We start from the raw sequence: 21,116 nt of genomic DNA on the forward strand, positions 1-21,116 counted from the left end.
AAAAGAAATCCCACACTAGCTCAGAACTGAAAATAATAGATGGTTATTTATTTAGGGGTAGAACTCACAAATCAATATCCTCTGCTGGAACAGAGAACAGCAAACGAATCTCACAGTTGGAAAAGAGGCCAGATGCATGCATGCTTTACATTGGCGTAAATAATATAAGAGGCCACGCCCATGGGTGGTTAATTTAAAGGCTATTGGCTGTAGGATTTCCTACAGCCGTGGGCAGCACCATTCTGTGGCTGGGACAGTGAGCCCAGCACCATTTGTCCCTGCTCCGGGCTGAGTGCTATGTGGCCAGCATACTCCTCTCTGCCCTGGCTTCCTGACCACAGTGAAGGGTATCCACTGAAGTGAGCCACAGCAAGCCATTCCTCTAACTACTGTAGATAGCTTTCTGGTGGTTTATGGGAAAAGATTTTAAAATGTAGGGAGAAAAGCTTTAATTTTTGCTTTGATTATCTAATTTTCCATGTCTTCACCTGCATTTAAACATTAAATCAAGAGTTCATGTGTGAGTTAGCGCCAACCCAGGTCTTTAATGTTGTTCTTGGGTTTATTATTATTTAGAGAACTTGATAGCACCTCTAACTTCATTTAATTATTTATCAGCATCTTGGAAGCTTACCCCACACCAGAGTATGGTTCTGATGGTCATAACAGTGTGTAAATCAATACACAGCTTTAAAGTGACACACGGCAGAGGACCTTTTACTTCAGTTAATTGACCCACCCATTCGCAAAGACATCATTCCAAAGGCCACAAAAAACGATTCCTAGATTATAATTAGATTTGTGTAACCAATATTATTTTCAAGAACTAGGTACGTTCTGGTAAATTTTGCTCAAGGCAAAAACCGCTTTCTAATCAATAAATTATCTCATCATCAACACAGAGGTGCATCCCAGAAATAGAAAGCATTTGCTCGTTGAAGGAGTTACATTCCTTAGCTCTAAGGTTCTATGGATGTGTGGTTAATACACAGAGGTGTGAAAACAAGTGACTTAGGGGGTTTGGGACTTAGGGGGTGAGATGAAGGACTAGGAACAGGGCTGGAGATGTCTCAGCAGCACTGCCTTCTCTTCCTGAGAGTCTGGGTTCAGTTCCCAGCATCGACACAGCCTTCCAACTATCTCTAACTCCAGTTCCAGGATGTCTGATGCCCTCTTCTGGCATCTGTGGGTACTGCATGCATGTGGTGCACATGCACACACAAATCATAGATATTAAAAAAAAAGAACAGGAAGCATACTGAATAGTGCCTAGTTGAGCCTCCCCAATAGTGCACGCGCTCTCTCTCTCCTCCCTCTCCCTCCTCTCCGCTCTCATCTCTCCCTCCCTCCCTCGCCTTCTCTCTCTGTCTCTCTGTCTCTCTCTCTGTCTCTCTCTCTCTCTCTGTCTCTCTCTCTCTCACACACACACATACACTGTTAGAATAACATTTTGTCTTTTGCCACAACTCACAAAGACTCTCCATTTTTTCCCCTGCCTGCGTGTATGTGCACCACGTGTGTGCCTGGTGTCTGCAGTTCCCCTACCACAGGACCGTTGCAGGTGCCTCTCCGTTGCTTGGCATGCCCTCTCCCATGGCTGCTGTCCTCACATCCTCTTCATCCTTACGTCCTTGTCCTTTCTCTCCAGCCTCTCTGTGGGGGATGTTGCCTCTGGTCTCCGTCCTGCTTCATTCACCGATTAGATTACTCCTTACTGATACATGTGCTAAGGTTTTGATATTATTTATCAGAGACGACTTTGTTGGTCATTCTAGTGTCAGTCAGAGGAAAACAAAACAAAACAACTGGAGTCCACGTGGGGCGTTCAGATGGCCACACCCATCTCAGGCTCCAGGACTGAGCATCACACACAGTCACAGACTTGTTTAAAAATTACTCTTTCCCCAAAATTGATTTATTGTAACTTCTGGTGAGAGGTCAGAGGGCCCTTGAAGCCTGGTGAAATTCTAAGCCATGGCATAAAAAGTTAAATTTGGATTTGTTTTTCTCAATTTAGAGAATGTCAGTACCCATTAAAAAAAATAATGATCAGTGACATAGCTTTTAATAAATTAGTTATTTGCGGCACTGAGGATAGAACCTTGAGCCTTTGCACAAGCCAGGCAAGCGTATCTCCCACAAAGCTCCATCCCCAGCCTTCGGTTACATGTTTGGATTGGGTGGACCGGGATACCTTTCCCTGACGTCTCTCTCTCCCCACAGGAATATATCGCTAAGAACTTCTGCGTTATGCAGTCCCAGATTGGCTACGATATTTTAGCAGAAGATACGATCCACAGCCTGTTACACAAACAACCGCAAACTACTGGAGAAACACATCACAGCCAAAGAGATCGAGACCTTCGTCAGCCTGCTCAGGAGGAAACCGGGCAGCCCAGGTCTGCTCCAGGGAGTGGTGGGGCCCCAGCCCAGCTCTGCGCTGGCGAGGGTGGGAGAATTTTTTAATTTAAGTTCAAAAAAGTTGGGCATCGCTGGGCAGTGGTGGCGCACGCTTTTGACCCAGCACTCCGGAGGCACAGACAGGTGGATCTCTGTGATTTGAGGCCAGCCTGGTCTATAGAGTGAGTTCTGGGACAGGCACCGAAGTTACAGAGAAACCCTGTCTCAATAAACAAAACAAAACCCCAACACAACAACAACAAAAGTTGAGCATCTGTTGCAGCACGACTCTTGACGGGCAGGCGATTGCAGGTTATGTCTGTGACAGCGGCGTTGTGGTAAACACTTTCTGCTTCACATTGGACCAGAGTCCTTGAGAGATGTTGTTCTGCATCTCTTTGGTGCTGGTAAATCTAACCTAAGGCTCACACCCGGCTAGCAAAGAGAATTGCCTGCTGCCACTGCACCCCAGCTCTAGACTAACATTCAATGTACTCATTGACTTCCATGTGGTTTTCAAAATATAGTCATGTGTTTTCACATCTGTAATCCTGGCCTGCTCAAGGGGGCTGAGGCAGGAGGATTACAGGAACTGGGTTACAACAGTGAGGTTAAGGACAGCGTGGAACTTCGTAGGTGGACAGGCATTGGAACTTAGGGCAGACAGCGTGGGAACTTAGTAGGGCCCTGTAAGTAAAATAAATCTAAAAAGCCTTTGAGGAGTTGGGCTCAGTGGGAGAACGTGAGGCCCAAGGTTTATTCCCCAGTACTGCAAAAGAAGGCACAAAAACCCCCAGAACATATTCCATAGCCTCACCCAGGGTGCCAGCTTGCAACTGTGGGCCACATGTGTCCTAGGAGAGCTATCAATGGGGACAAACACTTTTATGGGCCATTGGCACCGTGCTGCGGTGCTGTCAAAAGGTTGGGCACTTCCTGGTGGGCGCCTCACTTAAATATATACAGAGCATTCTCATGGGGAAGTGTGTGCATTGCTATCTAGATTTTAATAAAACGAGGGGAATGACTTATTATTTGTTTCTATTTTGGTCCTGGGAATTGAACATAGGGCTGATGTTTTCTTTTATTTTCCTCTCACAACTGTAGGCCAAGCTGGCCTGGAACTCACTTCCGGTTGAGGCCATCCTGCCTCAGCCTTCCCAGCGTTGAGATGACACAGTAACCACCACACTTGGGGGCTACTGAGCTCTCACCCACACTTTAGGAAGGAGAAAATGAACGACAGACAGCATCCTGGTGAGCACCCTCTGACCGAGTTAGGAAGGGGGTGCCAGGGTCTGAGGGGGCTGCACAGGAAGGGGGTGCCAGGTCCTGAGGGGGCTGCACAGGAAGGGGTGCCAGGTCTGAGGGGGCCTCTGCACAGGAAGGGGTGGGTGCCAGGGCTGAGGGGGGTTTGCATTCCCTCTTTTCACTCCATTGCTGCCTTAGAAGGGCACAGTGAATGCAGACTAGACCCAGGTCTTTCTCTGTTAAGTTTCTGTACAGTGAATGCTAGAAGGTGCACAGGGCGTGACTGACCAATCCCCTGCTGTGACCGTCCCTTCCTGTGACCTGACCATCCCCTCCTGTGAGTGACCTCGACCATCCCCTCCTGTGACCCGACCAGTCCCCTCCTGTCGTCCTTGTGACCGTACCCTCCTGTGACCAACCATCCTCTCCTGAGCGTGCTTCCTAACCCTGTCATATACTCAATTTGTTTTGCCTTTTTTTTATTGATATTTGGTTTTGGAGACACTCACTTGAGGGAAAATAAATGATTTTCTAAACATGAGTCCTTGTGCTAATGGATGAATATCACCTAAAAAACATAGAAGAAAGAAAACACACACCATTCTAAACAAGACTATATGTAATAGAAAGAATTGTTTAATTCGCTTTTAATGATGCAGTAGATGAGCGGAACACAGAAAACCTCTGCATGAAACATTAAAACTGCATCAACACGGGCTTCTTTTTATTAAGTTCCAAATCAGATTTCTGTTGTGGTGATTTTTATTAAAATGTTTTCTTGGGCTGGTGAGATGGTGCAGGGGTAAAAGCATTTGCTGCTGAAGCCTGGTGGCCTGAGTTCAGTCCCCAGATCTCTGGTAGAAGATCTGGGTGCAGTGACGCTTGGCTCCCATCTCTGATTTCAGCTCTCCTGCAGTGAGAGGGGAGGTGGAGGCGGGACAGACAGACAACAGTGGTTGGGCCAGATGGACACAGTGCAGCAGAAGCAGGAGATTGCCTCGAGATGGACAGAAACAACGACTGAAAGTTGTCCTCTGACCTTCACACATACCGAGGCTTGACAGAGCCCAAGTCTGGACACCCTGTAATAACTAAAAAAAAAAAAAAAAAAAAAAATCAAATTGAGTGGCTAATCTCAAGTTGCTCTGTTTACAATAATGAAGTAATTGAAGACTTACTAAAAGGTACATTGTTAAAACATGAAAATAAAATGCTTCTCCTTCACGTTTGCTCTTCCCCACCTAGGTTTCTGGACTATTTGTCTGATCTCTGTGTGTCCAACAGCACTGCCATCCCCATCACTCAGGAACTCATCTGCAAATTCATGCTGAGTCCTGGCAATGCGGACATCCTCATTCAGACAAAGTAAGCTGCCCCGTGGAGGCGTCTGTCGGAACATCCCTCACCGAACATGCACTTCTTAATAGATTTTGTGTGCCGTTGTTTCAAGGCTGGTGTCCATGCAAGTGGAAAACCCCATGGAGAGCTCCATCCTTCCCGACGACATTGACGATGAGGAGGTTTGGCTTTATTGGATTGACAGCAACAAGGAGCCTCACGGCAAGGCCATCAGGCACCTCGCCCAGGAAGCCAAGGAGGGCACCAAGGCTGACCTAGAAGTTCTGACCTATTATAGGTACTGGGGACACTCGCCTTCCACAGGGAGCATTCACAGGAGCCGCTTCTCTCAAACCTCTAAGGGGGCAGCTGAGATGGTCAGGACCCCCTAAAGATCTCAGAATGAAAGCTAATATATGTGGTTTCTGCTTGTGTTCTCTGATAGCTTGGGACTTTTGTCAGTAGGCAAAAGTAGTTTCTTCCTGTTACTGATGGGACGTAGGGGCAGATGAGAAGCAACAGGACCTTGACTGTGTGGACTGAGGGGGAGGAGAAGCTGGGGTGAGACAGATCTGGTGACAGAGGTGGCCTCACAGGAAGTGGCGGTGGGTTAAGACGGGATCGTGTGAGCATGTGATCTTTGGGGCTTGAGAGGGGTCGGTTGTCTGTAGTTTTGAAAGGGCACCTGTGTTTATTAACAAGGGCATGAGAGGTGGTTCCCAGGGGTCAGTATGTTGGGTTTAGTAACCTAGCTGGGGGGCTGGCAAGACGGCTCAGTAGGCAGCAATGCTTGTCATGCAAGTCTGATGACCTGCTTTGATCCCTGGAACTGACAGCAGAAGGAGAACTAGCTCCCCAATGCTGTCCTCTCATAAGCGATTTGACATGTGGATGCCCTCCCCCCCCCTTCAAAGAGAAAAAAAACCCAACAACAGTGAAAAAGACCCAACCAACTCTTTGAGTTTAAGGGATAAAACCCAAGGAGGAAGTTCTCAGATAGGTTGGTGGGAACCAGAGACGGATGCCAAACACCTGGTTTTTATATCTCAAAGCCAATCCAACGGCGCACCCCTGACCTTAGAGGCTGGAGAACCCTGGTTCTCCAGGTGAGGATAAAGTCAGTGTAGATTCTGGAGGCTTCGCACCCCCACCCCAACAGAGGCTGGGAAAGTTGGAGAGAGTCAGCTCCCTGTGTCTCACTGGCCATACCAGGCTTGGTGCCCTTGATGTTGGGGCTGAAATCCCGGCTGTGAGAGGGCTGTAGAAACAGGGATGGTATTAGACCTGTGCGGTCATTTGCTCCCTGTCTGAAGAGTTTGGCTCAGCGTTGTGGGTACGTATAAATTTGCATGCCCAGCAACAGTTTAGAGCCTTAATGGAGGAAAGAGGGATAACGTAACACGCCTCATGCTTTTAGGTACCAGCTAAACCTCTTTGCGAGAATGTGCTTGGACCGCCAGTATCTGGCCATCAACCAGATCTCCACACAGCTGTCTGTAGACCTGATCCTTCGGTGTGTGTCTGATGAGAGCCTGCCCTTTGACCTCCGAGCTTCTTTCTGTCGACTCATGCTCCACATGCATGTTGACCGGGATCCCCAGGAGTCTGTGGTTCCTGTTCGCTATGCCCGGCTCTGGACCGAAATCCCTACAAAGATCACCATTCATGAGTATGTTTGGAAACTGTATGTTTTAGTTAGGATTACTATTTTTTATTTAATTTTATGTGCATTGGTGTTTTAACTGCATGTATGTCTGTATGAGGGTGTTGGGTCCCCTGGACCTCGAGTCAGAGACAGTTGTGAGTGGCCATATGGGTGCTGGGAATTGAACCCGGGTTCTCCTGAAGAGCAATCAGTGCTCTTAACTACTGAGCCATCTCTCCAGCCCCAGTTAGGGTCACTATTGCTGTGATGAAACACCATGACCAACTTGAGTGGGGAAGGGTTTATTTGGCTTCCCCTTTCACATCATCATCACTGAAGGAAGTCAGGACAGAAACCCAAGCGGTGCAGGAGCTGAGGCAGAGGCCACGGAGGGGTGCTGCTTACTGACTTGCTCCTCATGGCTTGCTCAGTCTTATTTCTTAAAGAATCCATAACCACCTACCCAGGGTTGGCACCACCCACAATGGCCTGCCTTCCCGCCATCATTACTAATTAAGGAAATGTCCAACAGTCTTGCCTACAGATGGATCCTTTGGAGATATTTTCTCAGTTGAGGGTCCCTCCCTTCCAGAGACACAAGCTTGTGTCAAGTTGACATAAAACTAGCCAGTACATTGTATTCATTACTTTTCTCATAATTGACAAGCAGCGGCTTATGGAGGGGAGGGTTTCTAGAGGTTCACAGTCCAAGGGGACATCAGTCATGGAAGGAAAGCTCTGAGTGACGGGACCTCGAGGCAGTGTTACCTCGAATCTGCACTCAGGGGCAGAGAAATCTCATTTCTCACTTTCCTCTCTGTTCAGTAATGGTCTCCAGCCCAGGGAATCGTGCTCTCCACACTCAACAGTTAATTGACTCTGGAAATATCATCATGGCTGTGCCCAGAGGTGTGTTTTCTAGAGGATTCTAGATCCTGCCAAGTTGACGGTGAAGATGAGCTGTCACAGAGGCATCATGACATTTAAATTCAGCAGATGAAAGCAAAGTGAAGCATCTTCAACTTTGAAATGGAAAACACAGGAAGGGATTTGTGCATTTTCGTTCACATTGTTTATCTGGGAAGAGTCAATAAGATACCCCCTCCTGAGGGCAGAATGAGAGCTCTCTGGCAGGAGGCATGTTTCTGGAAGCTAGTAAACAAGTAATCATAGCTCACAGCTTGTGATGACTGAGTGTGATGACTGGCAGGCTCCCCCTTGCTTGTTCCATCTCAGTTTTCAGTGGCCCCTGTCACAGGTGGGATGTGCACCCCAAGAGGTTGACTGATGTGTGCAAGGCAGTATGCTCTGGGAGTCAGAATAGATGACATCCCCACTGTGTGCAAGGTGGTGCACTCTGGGAGTCAGAATACATGACATCCCCACTGTGTGCAAGGCGGTGCACTCTGGGAGTCAGAGTACATGACATCCCCACTGTGTGCAAGGCAGTGCACTCAGGGAGTCAGAATAGATAATGTCCCCACTCCTCAGTGTTTCCCATCAATTTAACTTGCTCTTTTGTTACCTGTCCAGGTACGACTCTACCACAGACTCTTCCAGAAATGACATGAAGAGGAAATTTGCCCTCACGATGGAATTCGTTGAAGAATATTTGAAAGAAGTTGTAAATCAGCCATTTCCTTTTGGAGACAAAGAGAAAAATAAACTGACATTTGAGGTATTTAAAAAATTTAAATTTATATTCTTTGTGCCTAGTGCCCACAGTGGTCAGAAGAGGGCATCAAATCCACTGGAACCAGGTGATTGAGAGCCATGTTGGTGTTGGGAGGCAAACCCAGGTCCTCTGGATGAGCAGCTGATGCTCTCAACCTCGGAGTTGTCTCCTCAGCCCCTCTTGAGGCATTTAAAAGCCCCTCTTTTAAAGGCATGAGTGTGTTCTTGTCAGAGATCAGATGCCTTGGCCTCATGGACCTTCCCTTCCTCTAACATCAAGGTGTCTGGGCAGTTGAATTGTTAGATTCAGGCAGATATAATTCCATCTGATGATGATAACATACAGATTTAGGATTATAAACTTTACTTTTACTCATTAGCTTACTTGTGAAACCACGCATGATGTGTAGAAATGCAGTTCACATGTTAATTAGTGATTAGTTAATCAGTTCACATGTAGTGATGCGGTACAGTTTGAAACAGAAAAGAGGAAGACTTTAGGTTATGGAGCCCCCTCTCCAAATTTGAGAAGAAAATCACCTCCTTCTCTAATAGGTTAGTGTGACACATGTACTCCTTGACTAGTAATGCCTTGTCCCTATTATACTAATAGTCAATAGAATTAGAGATAAAGCCTATTTTCTTTTAATCTTTATTATTATGCCTTGATAATTAAAATGTTCTGTCTCAATTATCAATGAATTATAGCTTTCCTTGTTTTATTTTCATTTCATATATGTTAATTTTGTTACACTTGGTAAACAGCTACAGTTTTGAATACTTTATATTTAGATGCATTTTCCCCATCTTCATAGAAACAATGAGTGAGCCTCATTGACCTGAATTGAAATTTGAAGATAATATAGTAACAAAAGCAGAGAGAGGACACTGTGAGACATAGCCCCCCTCCCAGTGTGGCAGTCCACAGTAAACACCATTTCTGTGAGTCATGAGTCTGGGTGTGGCGTGGTGGTGTCTGTTCAGTCACTGCTGGAAGTGCTCACTGTTCCTGCCTCTCTCGGGTAGGTGTTGGTGGACCTGCTTCTGTGCTGGCTTGTCACCTCGCACCTCGGGTTTTGGACATGTGGCTTATCTGTGGGCCGAGTGTCCTGTGACATGGATGGTACCTGATTTCCCACAGAGGGAGAGCAAGGAAACAAGAGGAGAGAGAGGGAGAGGGAGACGGGGGTAGAGGGAGAGGGGGGGAGAGGGAGAGGGAGAGAGGGAGGGGAGGTAAGGGGAAGTAGAGGGAGGGAAAGAGAGAGAGAAGAGAAGGAGGAAATAGAGGGAGAAGGAGAGGGAGGGAGGGAAGAAGGGAGAGAGAGAGAGAGAGAGAGAGAGAGAGAGAGAGAGAGAGAGAGAGAGAGAGAGAGACTTTTATGCAGCATTCCGAAGTCTAATCCTGGCTAACCTTGGGTATGACATGACATTTCTGCTGTGACATACAGCAATCTGGCACAGTGTGGGAGGACAGCCTGCACCAGAGCCATGCTTTGGAGTCTGTATCTTGCCCTTATTTCCTATAGTACCAAGAAAAGCACAGGCCAGGGTAGGGGACATAAAACTCTGGGCCAATTTATGGCTCATATTTATTAAAGTGATTTAACCACTGATTAAGTGGTATGCTCCCGACTTACATTTAATTAGTAGTAGATATTGTAACATAAACTCCTTAAATCATCTTAAAGCCTCTTACAAGCTGACCCTAGATTTGGATCAGTCCCAATCTGAGCAGTGGCTTTTCAAGGGATTTTAATCCCCAGGTGTTAAGGAAATAGAATACTGAAACCGCTTTACATGTACAAATTGCAAATGTGTATTCCATTTTCAATGCTCTCCTGTCCCCTTCCTTCCTGCCGAAGGTGGTCCACCTGGCCCGGAACCTGATCTACTTTGGATTCTACAGCTTCAGCGAGCTGCTGAGGCTGACGAGGACGCTGCTGGCCATCCTCGACATCGTCCAGGCCCCCGCGTCATCCTACTTCGAAAGACTGAGCAAATTTCAAGATGGAAGTAAGAACTTTTGAGGAGCATGATAGTGTTCTTGCTATTAAGCACGACTGAGAAAAAACCAAACATATAGAGAAGTAGATTTAGCATGTGTGAGCAGTCCGTTCAGGCACTGTCTCTTGATGGGGCAACATGATAACAGGGTGGACATCCAAGCAATTTCCTCTAATAATAATGTGGGTTTTGTATGTGTGTGTGTGTGTATATAGTGTGTGTGCCCATGTCTATGGGCACACATGTACTGGTGAGCATGAACATGTGTGTATATGCATGTACAGGCCTGAAGTTGACTGCTTAGACTGTTTAGACTGCTGTTCACTTTATTGATTGAGGCAGCATCTCCTGGGGAACCCAGAGTGCACTCATCCCGGCTACTCTGGGTATTGCCCTAGGGAGCCCCTTGTCTCTGTTTCCAGAGTGCAGGGGCTACAGGCAGGTACCCTGCCAGCTTAGCTTTGACACGGGCTCTGGGGATCTGAGCCATCAGACTTTCAGTAGTGACCACATCATAGCCATGCATTTTTAAAATAGGGGTGATTACATTAGAAACGTTGTTTCTAGGAAGTGTAAGGAAGCGAGCAGGATGCTGGACACATCCCTGTGAGGATGAGAGCAAAGCGGGGTTGGGCAGATCTGCAGTACAGTTAGAACTGAACCTCAGCGCGACACATGGAGGATCTGATCTGGGGTGGCCCTTTGGAGTAGTCACACACGGAGACAAGAGGGCCAAATATGTCTTTGTGGTAGTCATCTGTTAGCGTCTGGGTTCATGGAAGAAAATGTGTGACACTGGAGAAGGTGGAGCACCCCGCTCAGGAGTATGACATGGGGGAAGGGGGGACACCCTGCTCAGGAGTGTGACATGGGGAAGGGGGGACACCCTGCTCAGGAGTGTGACATGGGGAAGGGGGGGACACCCTGCTCAGGAGTGTGACATGGGGAAGGGGGGGACACCCTGCTCAGGAGTGTGACATGGGGAAGGGGGGACGCCCTGCTCAGGAGTGTGACATGGGGAAGGGGGGACACCCTGCTCAGGTGTATGACATGGGGGACTGTGGGGACACCCTGCTCAGGAGTATGACATGGGGGAAGGGGGTACATTCTGCTGAGGAGTATGACATGGGGGAAGGGGGACACCCTGCTGAGGAGTATGACATGGGGGAGGGGGGACACCCTGCTCAGGAGTATAACATGGGAAGTCCTGCTCAGGAGTGTGACATGGGGACACCCTGCCCAACAGTCATGTTGAGAGAGAGACATGGTGCTGCTGGTGGCAGCTGGGAGAAGCAGGGCCGGAGAAGGGACTCTGCACAGAGCACAGTAACTGTCATTGTAGGACTCAGGACATGATGGGAAGGAAACACAGATTTCCAAATCAGGCATGAAGAGGGACTGTCTGATCGGGAATTTCAAATGAGGTGCTTACAGAAAAGCTAAGGGGTGAATTGCTGTTATGTAGCACAAGAAACCACCTCAGTGCTGATGCGGCGAAGATTGGAAATAACCAAAAATAGTCCTTTTATAATTATTTAATTTTAATACAAGGGGAGATAAGGGAACTTACAGAACCAAGGGTCCAGCGGAGCCGAAGGTGAGCGCAGGGCAAACGAACGGGCCACCTTCCGGCTCCCCAATCCTATTTAAGGGGAATGCTACCCCGCTGGAGCAGCCACGCCCCTGAACGCAGGGATTGGGCCAGCTGCCCCAACATCTCCCCTTTTTTGTCTAAATAAGACAGATTCAGAAACCAAATACAACTATATACAATGGGAACAGATCATATAAAATTACAAAAAGTAAACAATATCAGGCGAGAAATATATAACGAAGAATTTTTCTAATCACTCTACTTTGAGAAGTCTAAATAATCTAGAAGGTAGCTACCATTATCTAATCTTTAACCCCATCAAAGATCTGAGAAGGAGAGTAAAATTACCAAAGCAACCAGGAAGCACAAACGAGAAACTTCCAAAATGTGCAACAGAAGACAGAGACAATTGACTACCTGGGCAACCACACGAAGTCTTGATAGCAATGTTGAGGCAACCAACTTTGGCTGAGGCCTGAAAAAACCTGACAGCGAGTCGCGGTTTGTCCCACGTAAGGTTTTTAAGTGGATGTAGCCACGTTGGGCGCCAGATGATGCGGCGAAGATTGGAAATAACCAAAAATAGTCCTTTTATAATTATTTAATTTTAATACAAGGGGAGATAAGGGAACTTACAGAACCAAGGGTCCAGCGGAGCTGAAGGTGAGCGCGGGACAAACGAACGGGCCACCTTCCGGCTCCCCAATCCTATTTAAGGGGAATGCTACCCCGCTGGAGCAGCCACGCCCCTGAACGCAGGGATTGGGCCAGCTGCCCCAACACAGTGCTCTCTCTACCTTGAGTGTAGCGTGAGCCCCGAGTGCAGCAAAGACTTAGTTACTGCAGCAGAAACAGTCATCGGTGGTCTGGACAGTTATCCCGACAGCTCCAACTACCAGGGCCTCTGGGAAAATGTCGTGTAACTTTTTACTAGGGATATGAGCACATGTCTCTTCACCCCAGAGAGGACATTGAGGACAGACCAAATCTAGCTTCGTGAACCAGTGAGTAACTGAGTTACTTACAGGAGTATGTATGACTCAAAAACAGCCCCTACCCAGCATGGGCAGCTCAGCAAGCTCCCCCCTGGAGCTTCCTTACAATTTCTGGCAGCTGTGCAGAATGGAGCCTCCTCTCCCCAGCAATTGCTTATTGCATTTATAACCTTAATGAGGAGACTTGTGGATTCTGTAAAATTTCAGGAACTTCCTGAGTCTTATGTGTTTCATTTGCTTCTTTTGTCCTGTGAGTTTACCTCCTCTGTCTAGGAGGGGGAAGCGGCCCCATACTGTGAATGTTCTCATAGGCTCAGGCATTTGGACACGGGCTTCACAGTTAGTGTATTGTTTCGGAAACGTGTTGGAGGAAGTGGGTCACTAGGGGGTGTGCACTGACATTTATGGCCTGGTCCCACTTCCTGTCCTTGGAGATGTGAGGTCTTTCTCCCTGCATCCAGCTTAGTTTTCCCCGCCTAGCTCTATTCTGCCCTTTGTTAACCAATGGTAATAAAACATATTCACAGCATACATAGGGGGAATCCCACATTAGTGAGGAGTCTCTGTATCACGTTCCTACCTCCATGTCTTCCCCACCATGGCAGGTTGTGCCTCTTCAAATTGTGAGCCAGAAAAAGACCCTTTCTCCCCTAAGTTGTTCTTTCCAGGTATTCTTTCACACTGGGAGAGAAATGAAAGGGGTTGTGTGATAATCACCCTTGGAAAGTTCAAATACTGAGTGAGTCCAGATGAGAACATAGAGAGAAAGGGTCCTAGAAGATTCAAGGTGGTGACCTGGGAGCTTCTAGAATGAACAAGGCTGGAAGAGGGGGGGAAAGGGATGTATCCTGGAGTCTTATGGGCAGAGGGAACAGACTATGTGGGCCCGAGCAGCATCACAAGGTAAAGCCAAGAAAGAGAAGGCCCCGAATCTGTGCCCCCACCAGAGCCACTTTACAGACGTGTGCTGTAGACATTGTTAAGTGAGGCTAAGCTTCCCTTTCCAGGCTCCAGTGGCAGCTGAGCATGCCCAAGACCTAGGAAGCTTAAACCATACAGAACCCCAGCATGTAGAGGGGAGGTGGGCACAGAGTCCTACTGCAAGCCGAGTAGCCATCAGTCACTGATAGCTGCTGGGGGAGGGAGACTCACTTCTCTTTGATGATGTGGTCCCTGCTAAGTTAACCATGCTCTAGTGGGTGGTACCACACCCAAGTGTATTGGAGCAGTAAAATTGTGCTTAATGTATTAAGGGAAAGGACATGAAGTTGGGAGGGGGGGGTGTGGATCCAGGAGGAATTGTGGGAGAGGGAAGAATATGATTAAAAAAAAAAAAACATTGTACAAAATTCTCAGAGAACTACAAAACAAACCACACAAACCAAACCCCTTAAATAACAACAACAACAGCAGCAGCAGCAGCAGCAATCAAACCAGTAAAGAAAAAGAATTCTCTTGGAGACAGGAGCTGGCCCCAGTGCCCCGTCTTTTACCGGAAGGAGACATTCTGATCCCCACCCTCATCAATCTAACACTGTTTACTGGCTGTGTTATCAATCAGGGAAAGAAATACTGTTTTCAGACAAGGGCATTGACTCCTGGCCGCTTGCTTAGCCTCACACTGTCATTCGCTCTCTGGGGTTTAAAGTGCCGAATGTGTGATTCATCTTTTGCGTTGAAGAATTACTCAGGAGACACTTTTATTTATTTATTTATTTTGTCACACATAGAAGTGACAAAAAGCCCATGAGCACAATGATCAACAAATGGGACATCTGGGGTATTATTTGCAAGTAGTACATTTATTAAATTATGCAAGTTTTTTTTATACCAAAGGAAGTACAGTCCAAAGATACTGCTTTTTACCTTTTCATGTATGTTTGTATGTGTGTCCCGAAGCAACTCTACCAACAGGGGACCAAGTATTCAAATACAGGAACCAATGGGGCCATTCTCATTCAAACCACCACAGGGCATCTTGCTTTGCTGTTCATCATGATTTGTAGGAATCGCAACTGGGTAGGAACACACTTTACTCCTGCGGCAGCTTGCACAGAGCCTTCCTGGTGTTATGAAAGCTAGGATCTCTGAGGCGTTTATGTTAGATACAGCCTGAGTCTTCTGAGTCCTGTGTCCAAAGTGTGTGGTGTCTTCAGCCTTAGAGACTTACCTTCTATCTCTGAGAGACATTTAAGGGCCACAGCAGTAGCCTATATTGTTTTGGAAGTTGCTTGGACTACCCTAACCAACCATTAAATGGAAGTTTCTCATGCCTTGTTAGATAGTCTGTGGTTCTTGTGGGATCATTGTCAGCCCAAATGGCATAAATTCATTTAATATACATATGTATATATGTGCAAATATAAAATAACATGATCCCCCAAGGCATTATCAAACATCCTTGACGTTATTTGTCCCTTCTCCCCCACCCCCCACCATAGTCCCCCTTTTTATCTGCTGACTGATTGGTTCTGTCTGGGTTTGGAGAGGATACTTGCCAATGGCATCAGACTCTGGCCACTGAGTACCGTCAGGTCCAGTGAGGCATCTGGTTAGGGCTAGCCTTTCTCTTCACAGCTGTCCCTAGCCCTTAATCCAAAATCTAGCAAGATAACAGATCACAGGACACGGAGAGACCAGACAGTCAAAAGTTTCTTTTTATCTATCACCTACTGTTTTGCTTGTCCATAACTGCATCTTCTTGGGGTTTTCCACAGTTCTCTGACATGCAGACCTGTGCCAGTCAGTGACTGTCATCTCTGTACCAGGGAATCCAGGGAACAACTAGAAAACTCCACGGAGAATTTTGTTCCGTGTGGTTTCCTTCTCTGAGACTTCAGGTCCGGAGATTGTCCTCATGTCATTTCTATTGCTGTGACAAAGGACCCTAGAAACAGGCAGCTCAGTTCCAGGTTCCAGTCTATCACTGTGCAGGAAGTTGCAGATACCACAGCACGAGACAGTTGGTCATATGACATCCACAGAGAAGGAGGGAGAGAGAAATGCTTGCTTTCACACTTGCTCAGCTCCCGTTGTCCAGTTACGCAGCTTAGGGTCCAGCCAATGAACTGGTGCTGCCTGATTTCCGAGTGGTGTTTCCCATCTCAGTAAACCCAGTTAAGAGCCGTCTCGGCCAGGCATGCCCTAGGCCAACCTGAGCTAGGAAATCCCCCTTGGGTCTCTTCCAAGGATTCTCGGCTGGGATCACACTCCAGCCCTCTTCTACCTGACTCCCTGAGGAAGGGTCTCTCAGTCAAACGCAGAGTACACTATAGGGCTAGTCTCCGTAGCCAGTTTGCTAACTAATCACAGAGATGAACTGCCTTGGGACCTAGAGGATGGGATACAGATAACCATAAGGCCTGAAAGGATCAGAGTTGCCTGGCTGATGTGTAGCCCGGTGGCCCAACACAGGTGGGAGAGAGGTTAGGAGCAAGATCGATGAGAAGCGCTTTGGGTATATGAGGACCCAGGAGGACGCTTGTGTCGGGAAAGCTGGAGGAAAATTAGAGGGCCTGGCGGGCACTCAATCTGGCTTGACCCTCCCTCCCTCCCTCCCTCCCTCCCTCCCTCCCTCCCTCCCTCCCTCCCTCCCTCCCTTCCTCCCTCCCTCCCTCCCTTCCTCCCTCCCTCCCTCCCTCCTTCCGGACTCTCTGTTTTCTTCCCTCTACCTCTCCTTCCTTTGTTTTTGCTTTTTATTGAGTTAAGTCTCTCTGCACAGTCCAGGCTGGCTTCAAACTCAGGCTCCTCTTGCCCCAGCTTCTCATGTTCCAGGATCTGTGCACGACCTGTGGTGGAACTCTGTTCTCTACTTTTCTCAAGTTTCCCCGGGAAGTCAGGATGAGACAGTTTGCATTTACTAAGACTTTTTGCTCTTGCTTGCTGTGATTTCATTAGATCGAAAAGATTAAAACAAGCAAGGCATTGTTCTGTGGTGAGTGGTTGTCTTATCTCAGAAACAGGCTTTGAATCCCAGTGTTGAAGGTTTCATGTTTTGAAATGGATGCTTCTTCCCTTCTTGTGGTCCTTTTGCCTCTGATGGGCACTCTGCTGTCATTCCACAAGGGCATCCTCCCAAATTTCATTTTCTGCTCCTGTCTGTAGCTCTTGCCATTTCTAGAGAATGATAGCTCAGCCGCTACAGCGGTGCAGAAATGCCTTTGTCTCGTGAGGGGTGACATCGCAAGTTTTCCTCTCGACTGGTCCTGCAGTATCACTACATGGTCCCCAGCCTTCTCGGGTGAGCTGCATCTATACCTCAGATAATACAGTCAGGCTTTGCATGCTGTGTTTGGCCAATATATATTTGACCACATACAAGACTGTGTGTGCTAGTTAGCCCAGGTATACATCAGGCTGTATCATGTAGGTTTGTGTCAGTACCCCTTGTGATGTTTGCCCACAGTAGTTACTGAGGATCATGCTGGTTGTCGGTAAGCTTTCCTGTCTTGTTCCGTCCCCATCAGAACAAATACATGTGACATGTCTTACATGAAGAAGTGTGAATCAGAAAGACAAAACTTTTTAGACACCCTAACCTACAAATATATGTCTTTATTTATTAATTAAAAAATCTGTCTCTTCTAATGACACTTTGGCCTAGATTATTCAGTGAGAATGATTCTGATTTTTTGAGTAGGAGACAATAGTGGGGCAAAAATCTATGAGAATAGGTTCTGTTTCTGGTTCTAAAGTTGACCTGTACCATGTCTAGTGTACTAACATATACTTATTTGTTTTACACAAATATTTATTTAGTACAGTGTACTTGACTATACATAAATTGTATGCTGTCCATAAATATACATACATTTGAATATTAAAATAGCATTCCAAATGTGATTTGTAAAATATTATTAAATGAGAAGGTAACTTAGTAAAGGGTTTGTTATGCAAGCACAAAGATTAGAATCCCCAGAATCCATGTGTAAAGGTCAGCAATAGCAGTGTGTAGTGGAATCCCAGCTCTGAGGAAGCTGAAGTAAGCTTGAGTCTCGGGGCTCACTAGCCATCTAACCCAGCCTACTTAATGAAACTCCAGGCCAGTGAGAAACCCTGTCTCAAATCAACCAACCATCCAACTAACCAGCCAGCCAAACAACCCACCAACTAACCAGCCAGCCAAACAACCCACCAACTAACCAACTAGCCATCCAACTACCTAACCAACCAACTAACAAACCAACCAGCCAACCAACCAACCAGCCAACCAACCAACCAACCAACCCACCAACTAACCAACTAGCCATCCAGCTACCAAACCAATCAACTAATTAACCAACTGAATAATCAACCAGTCAACTAAACAACCAATCAATGAACCAATAAACCAACTAACCAGCCAATCAACCAAACAACCACCAAGAAGTTGGATAGTACCTGAAAATGACGCTTGAGGTTGACCTCTGGTTTCTACAACCACATAAGTATATACAGACTTGCATACACGTGTGCACCCACATGAACAGACACATTTTCAAACACACAGGCACCCATGCACACACACATCTCCCACACCCTGTACACACATGCATGCATGTGCAATCACACACACGAGGCACCCATGTGCACACGTGCACACACACACACACACACAGACACACAGAGACACACACACACAGAGTTAGCACACACACACACACACACACACAGAGAGAGAGAGAGAGAGAGAGAGAGAGAGAGAGAGAGAGAGAGCCTTACGAGCTTTCTAAACATACAGGGAATGGAAAACGACACGCCAAATAAGTAGCTCCAAACACTGATATTTTGTACCTGTGATTCTGTCTGGCCACTCCTGACAAACCTTGGTCATTTTTGCTGCACTGTTTTAGCAGAAGATTCAGATGGTCCTGTTACCTGTGGCTGTTGGTACTCTTAGGAAGACTTACAGGGTGAGGTGTACCCCAAATTCATGTTACAAGACGGAGTTACTCTACAACATTTCTATAGTTCTCTCAGTCAGGGGTTGCTCATACTCATTGCATAGAATTTTTAAATACTTTTCCATCACAACAGATGTGAAAGACCCATCTATGTTTCTGTGAGGTGTGTCAGAAGCAAACAGTTTCACGTGTAGATTTGAGCCCTCCCTGCCCTCCCTCCCCATCACTAGATTAACCAGTGCACCATGGTAAAGCATTTCCTCCCTGCCCTCCCCATCACTAAATTAACCAGTACACCGTGGTAAAGCATTTCCTCAGCTGCGCATGGAGGAGTCTACTGTCTCTGAAGCCGTGGGGAGATCCTGATGCCCCTGAGGCTGCTGGGAATGACAGGAGTGGTCTAGACACTGCACCTCACACTAATGTATATGGGATTCCATATATATAGGGAACGTATATTCCCCACACCTGAAAAGTCAAATGAGAAAAAAAATAAACGGTACCTTATGTGTGCGTGATTGCTACGAGAACCCACAGGGCAGTTGCTTTGGTATCGAAGTGGGGGAGAACTTTGAGGGATTGACTCTAATGGGGCATGAGGAGCACTCTGGGTGGCAGGAATGTTCAAGTCTGGACGGCATCTGGTGTGTCTGTGCGTGCACTTTTGTGTGAACCCCGCAGACCTCACATCTGATGCGCCGTGTTCCCTCCCAGTCACTGAGCAGTTCGGAGTCCACGTGTGGCTCATCGGCCAGCTGGGAAGCATTAAGGATCAGTTTGGCAGATTGATGATCCTGAACTTTGGTAATACCGAAATGTTCAGTGTTTGACAATGATGGGACGTGGGGCTTGGCCACGTGCCGTGCAAATCCTTCCAGGTCTCTAGTGTAGGGGGTGGGAAATCAGTTCCTCCCAAGACGTCTTGCTGGTATCCAGAGATGAGGGCCTCAATTCCTCCCATCGCTGCCGTATAGAACACCTCCGACATAAGCAAGCTGGGGGGAAGGGGACGCTATTTATCTCATGCTTCTGGCTTCTTAGTAGTCACTAAGGGAAGTCAAGGCAGGGACTCAAGGCAGGAGCCATGGAGGAATACTGTTTGCTAGCTTGCTCAAATAGTTTGCTTAGCAGCCCAGGCCCACTGGCCTAGGAATGGTGTCACCCACAGTGGGCTGGACCCTCCCACATCAATCACCCATAATGACAAATGCCACAGGTCAATCTGACCAGGGAGTCCCTTCCTCAATTAAGACACCCTCTTTAGGTGACTAGAGATAACATGCAAAGAGGACTTTAAAAAAAATACAAGTTAGCTGTGGGTAAATTTCAATTCTCCTTAAGTCTCATGCACCTGTTAATAATTGTCGAACCCAGCTGTGATTTGTGATCCTGCACCCGCAGGGTGATTTGTGCGACAGAAAAACTTTTAGCTTGTGCAACTTCAGTGTTGCAACACATTTCTCATTGCTACCCCACGTCTTCTGAAATCTGGTGAGAGACACTTGGCTCCTGGGATAATAAAAGCATCTTTCCTGAGGGACCCTCTGATTGCAGAGGTCACCTTTCTAAGCACATCCCTCCTAATCTCTCCTTCTTTCTATTTCTTTTCTTTTGTGACAGGGTTTCTCTGTATAGCCACCCCGGCAGTCCCGGAACTCTCTCTGTAGACCAGGTTGGCCTTGAACTCACAGAGACCCACCTGCCCTCTGCCCTCCAGAGTGCTGGGATTAAGACGTGTGCCACTACACCTGATTGTTTTTATTTTTAACTTAACAATGATAATTCCCATTTTCTCAAATCTCTCAACACACTGTATCAGTTTCAATTCTTGATGTTAAGTATTAAAAAAAATTGAAATTCTAGGGTGCCGATTTTCCAGAGAATTAAAAGAATATGTTGTTAACTCCTTACTGGACAAGTGTAAATGTTAGTTTAATTGTGGTTGAGAACTAGTGAGAATTTTTTTGCAACATTAAGGACTGATCACCTTGGACTTGTCTCCAAAGTCTAGAATTAGAAATTTCCCTGTAGTAAATGGATATAGGATTTCCTACACATCTGTGCCTGTGTGCAGTGGACATGGGACATTCTGCATGCCTGTGATATGTGCAGTGGATATGGGACACGCTGGTGTGCCTGTGGTCTGTGCAGTGGACATGTGACATGACTGCGTGCCTGTGATCTGTGCAGTGGACATGGGACACAGTGCGTGCCCATGATTGTGCAGTAGACATGGGACACACTGTGTGCCTGTGATTTATGCATGGACATGGGACAACGCTGCATGCCCTGTGATTTGTGCATGCTGGGCTGATGTCTTTAAAGCGGCAGAA

General features: G+C 47.0%; 1 protein-coding gene across 1 annotated transcript in view; it reads left to right on the top strand.

Annotated features, from left to right (window-relative positions):
- Window positions 1-21,116, top strand: part of Itpr2 (inositol 1,4,5-trisphosphate receptor type 2) — a 391,594-nt gene that overhangs the window by 118,466 nt on the left and 252,012 nt on the right. The window contains 7 exon segments of the mRNA XM_038317812.2: window positions 2,224-2,310; window positions 2,312-2,385; window positions 4,885-5,016; window positions 5,102-5,287; window positions 6,407-6,658; window positions 8,168-8,312; window positions 10,171-10,321. Of these exon segments, the coding sequence (XP_038173740.1) occupies window positions 2,224-2,310; window positions 2,312-2,385; window positions 4,885-5,016; window positions 5,102-5,287; window positions 6,407-6,658; window positions 8,168-8,312; window positions 10,171-10,321 (1,027 nt within the window).

This window comes from Arvicola amphibius, chromosome 2 (genome assembly GCF_903992535.2).
Source record: "Arvicola amphibius chromosome 2, mArvAmp1.2, whole genome shotgun sequence".
NCBI lineage: Eukaryota > Metazoa > Chordata > Mammalia > Rodentia > Cricetidae > Arvicola > Arvicola amphibius.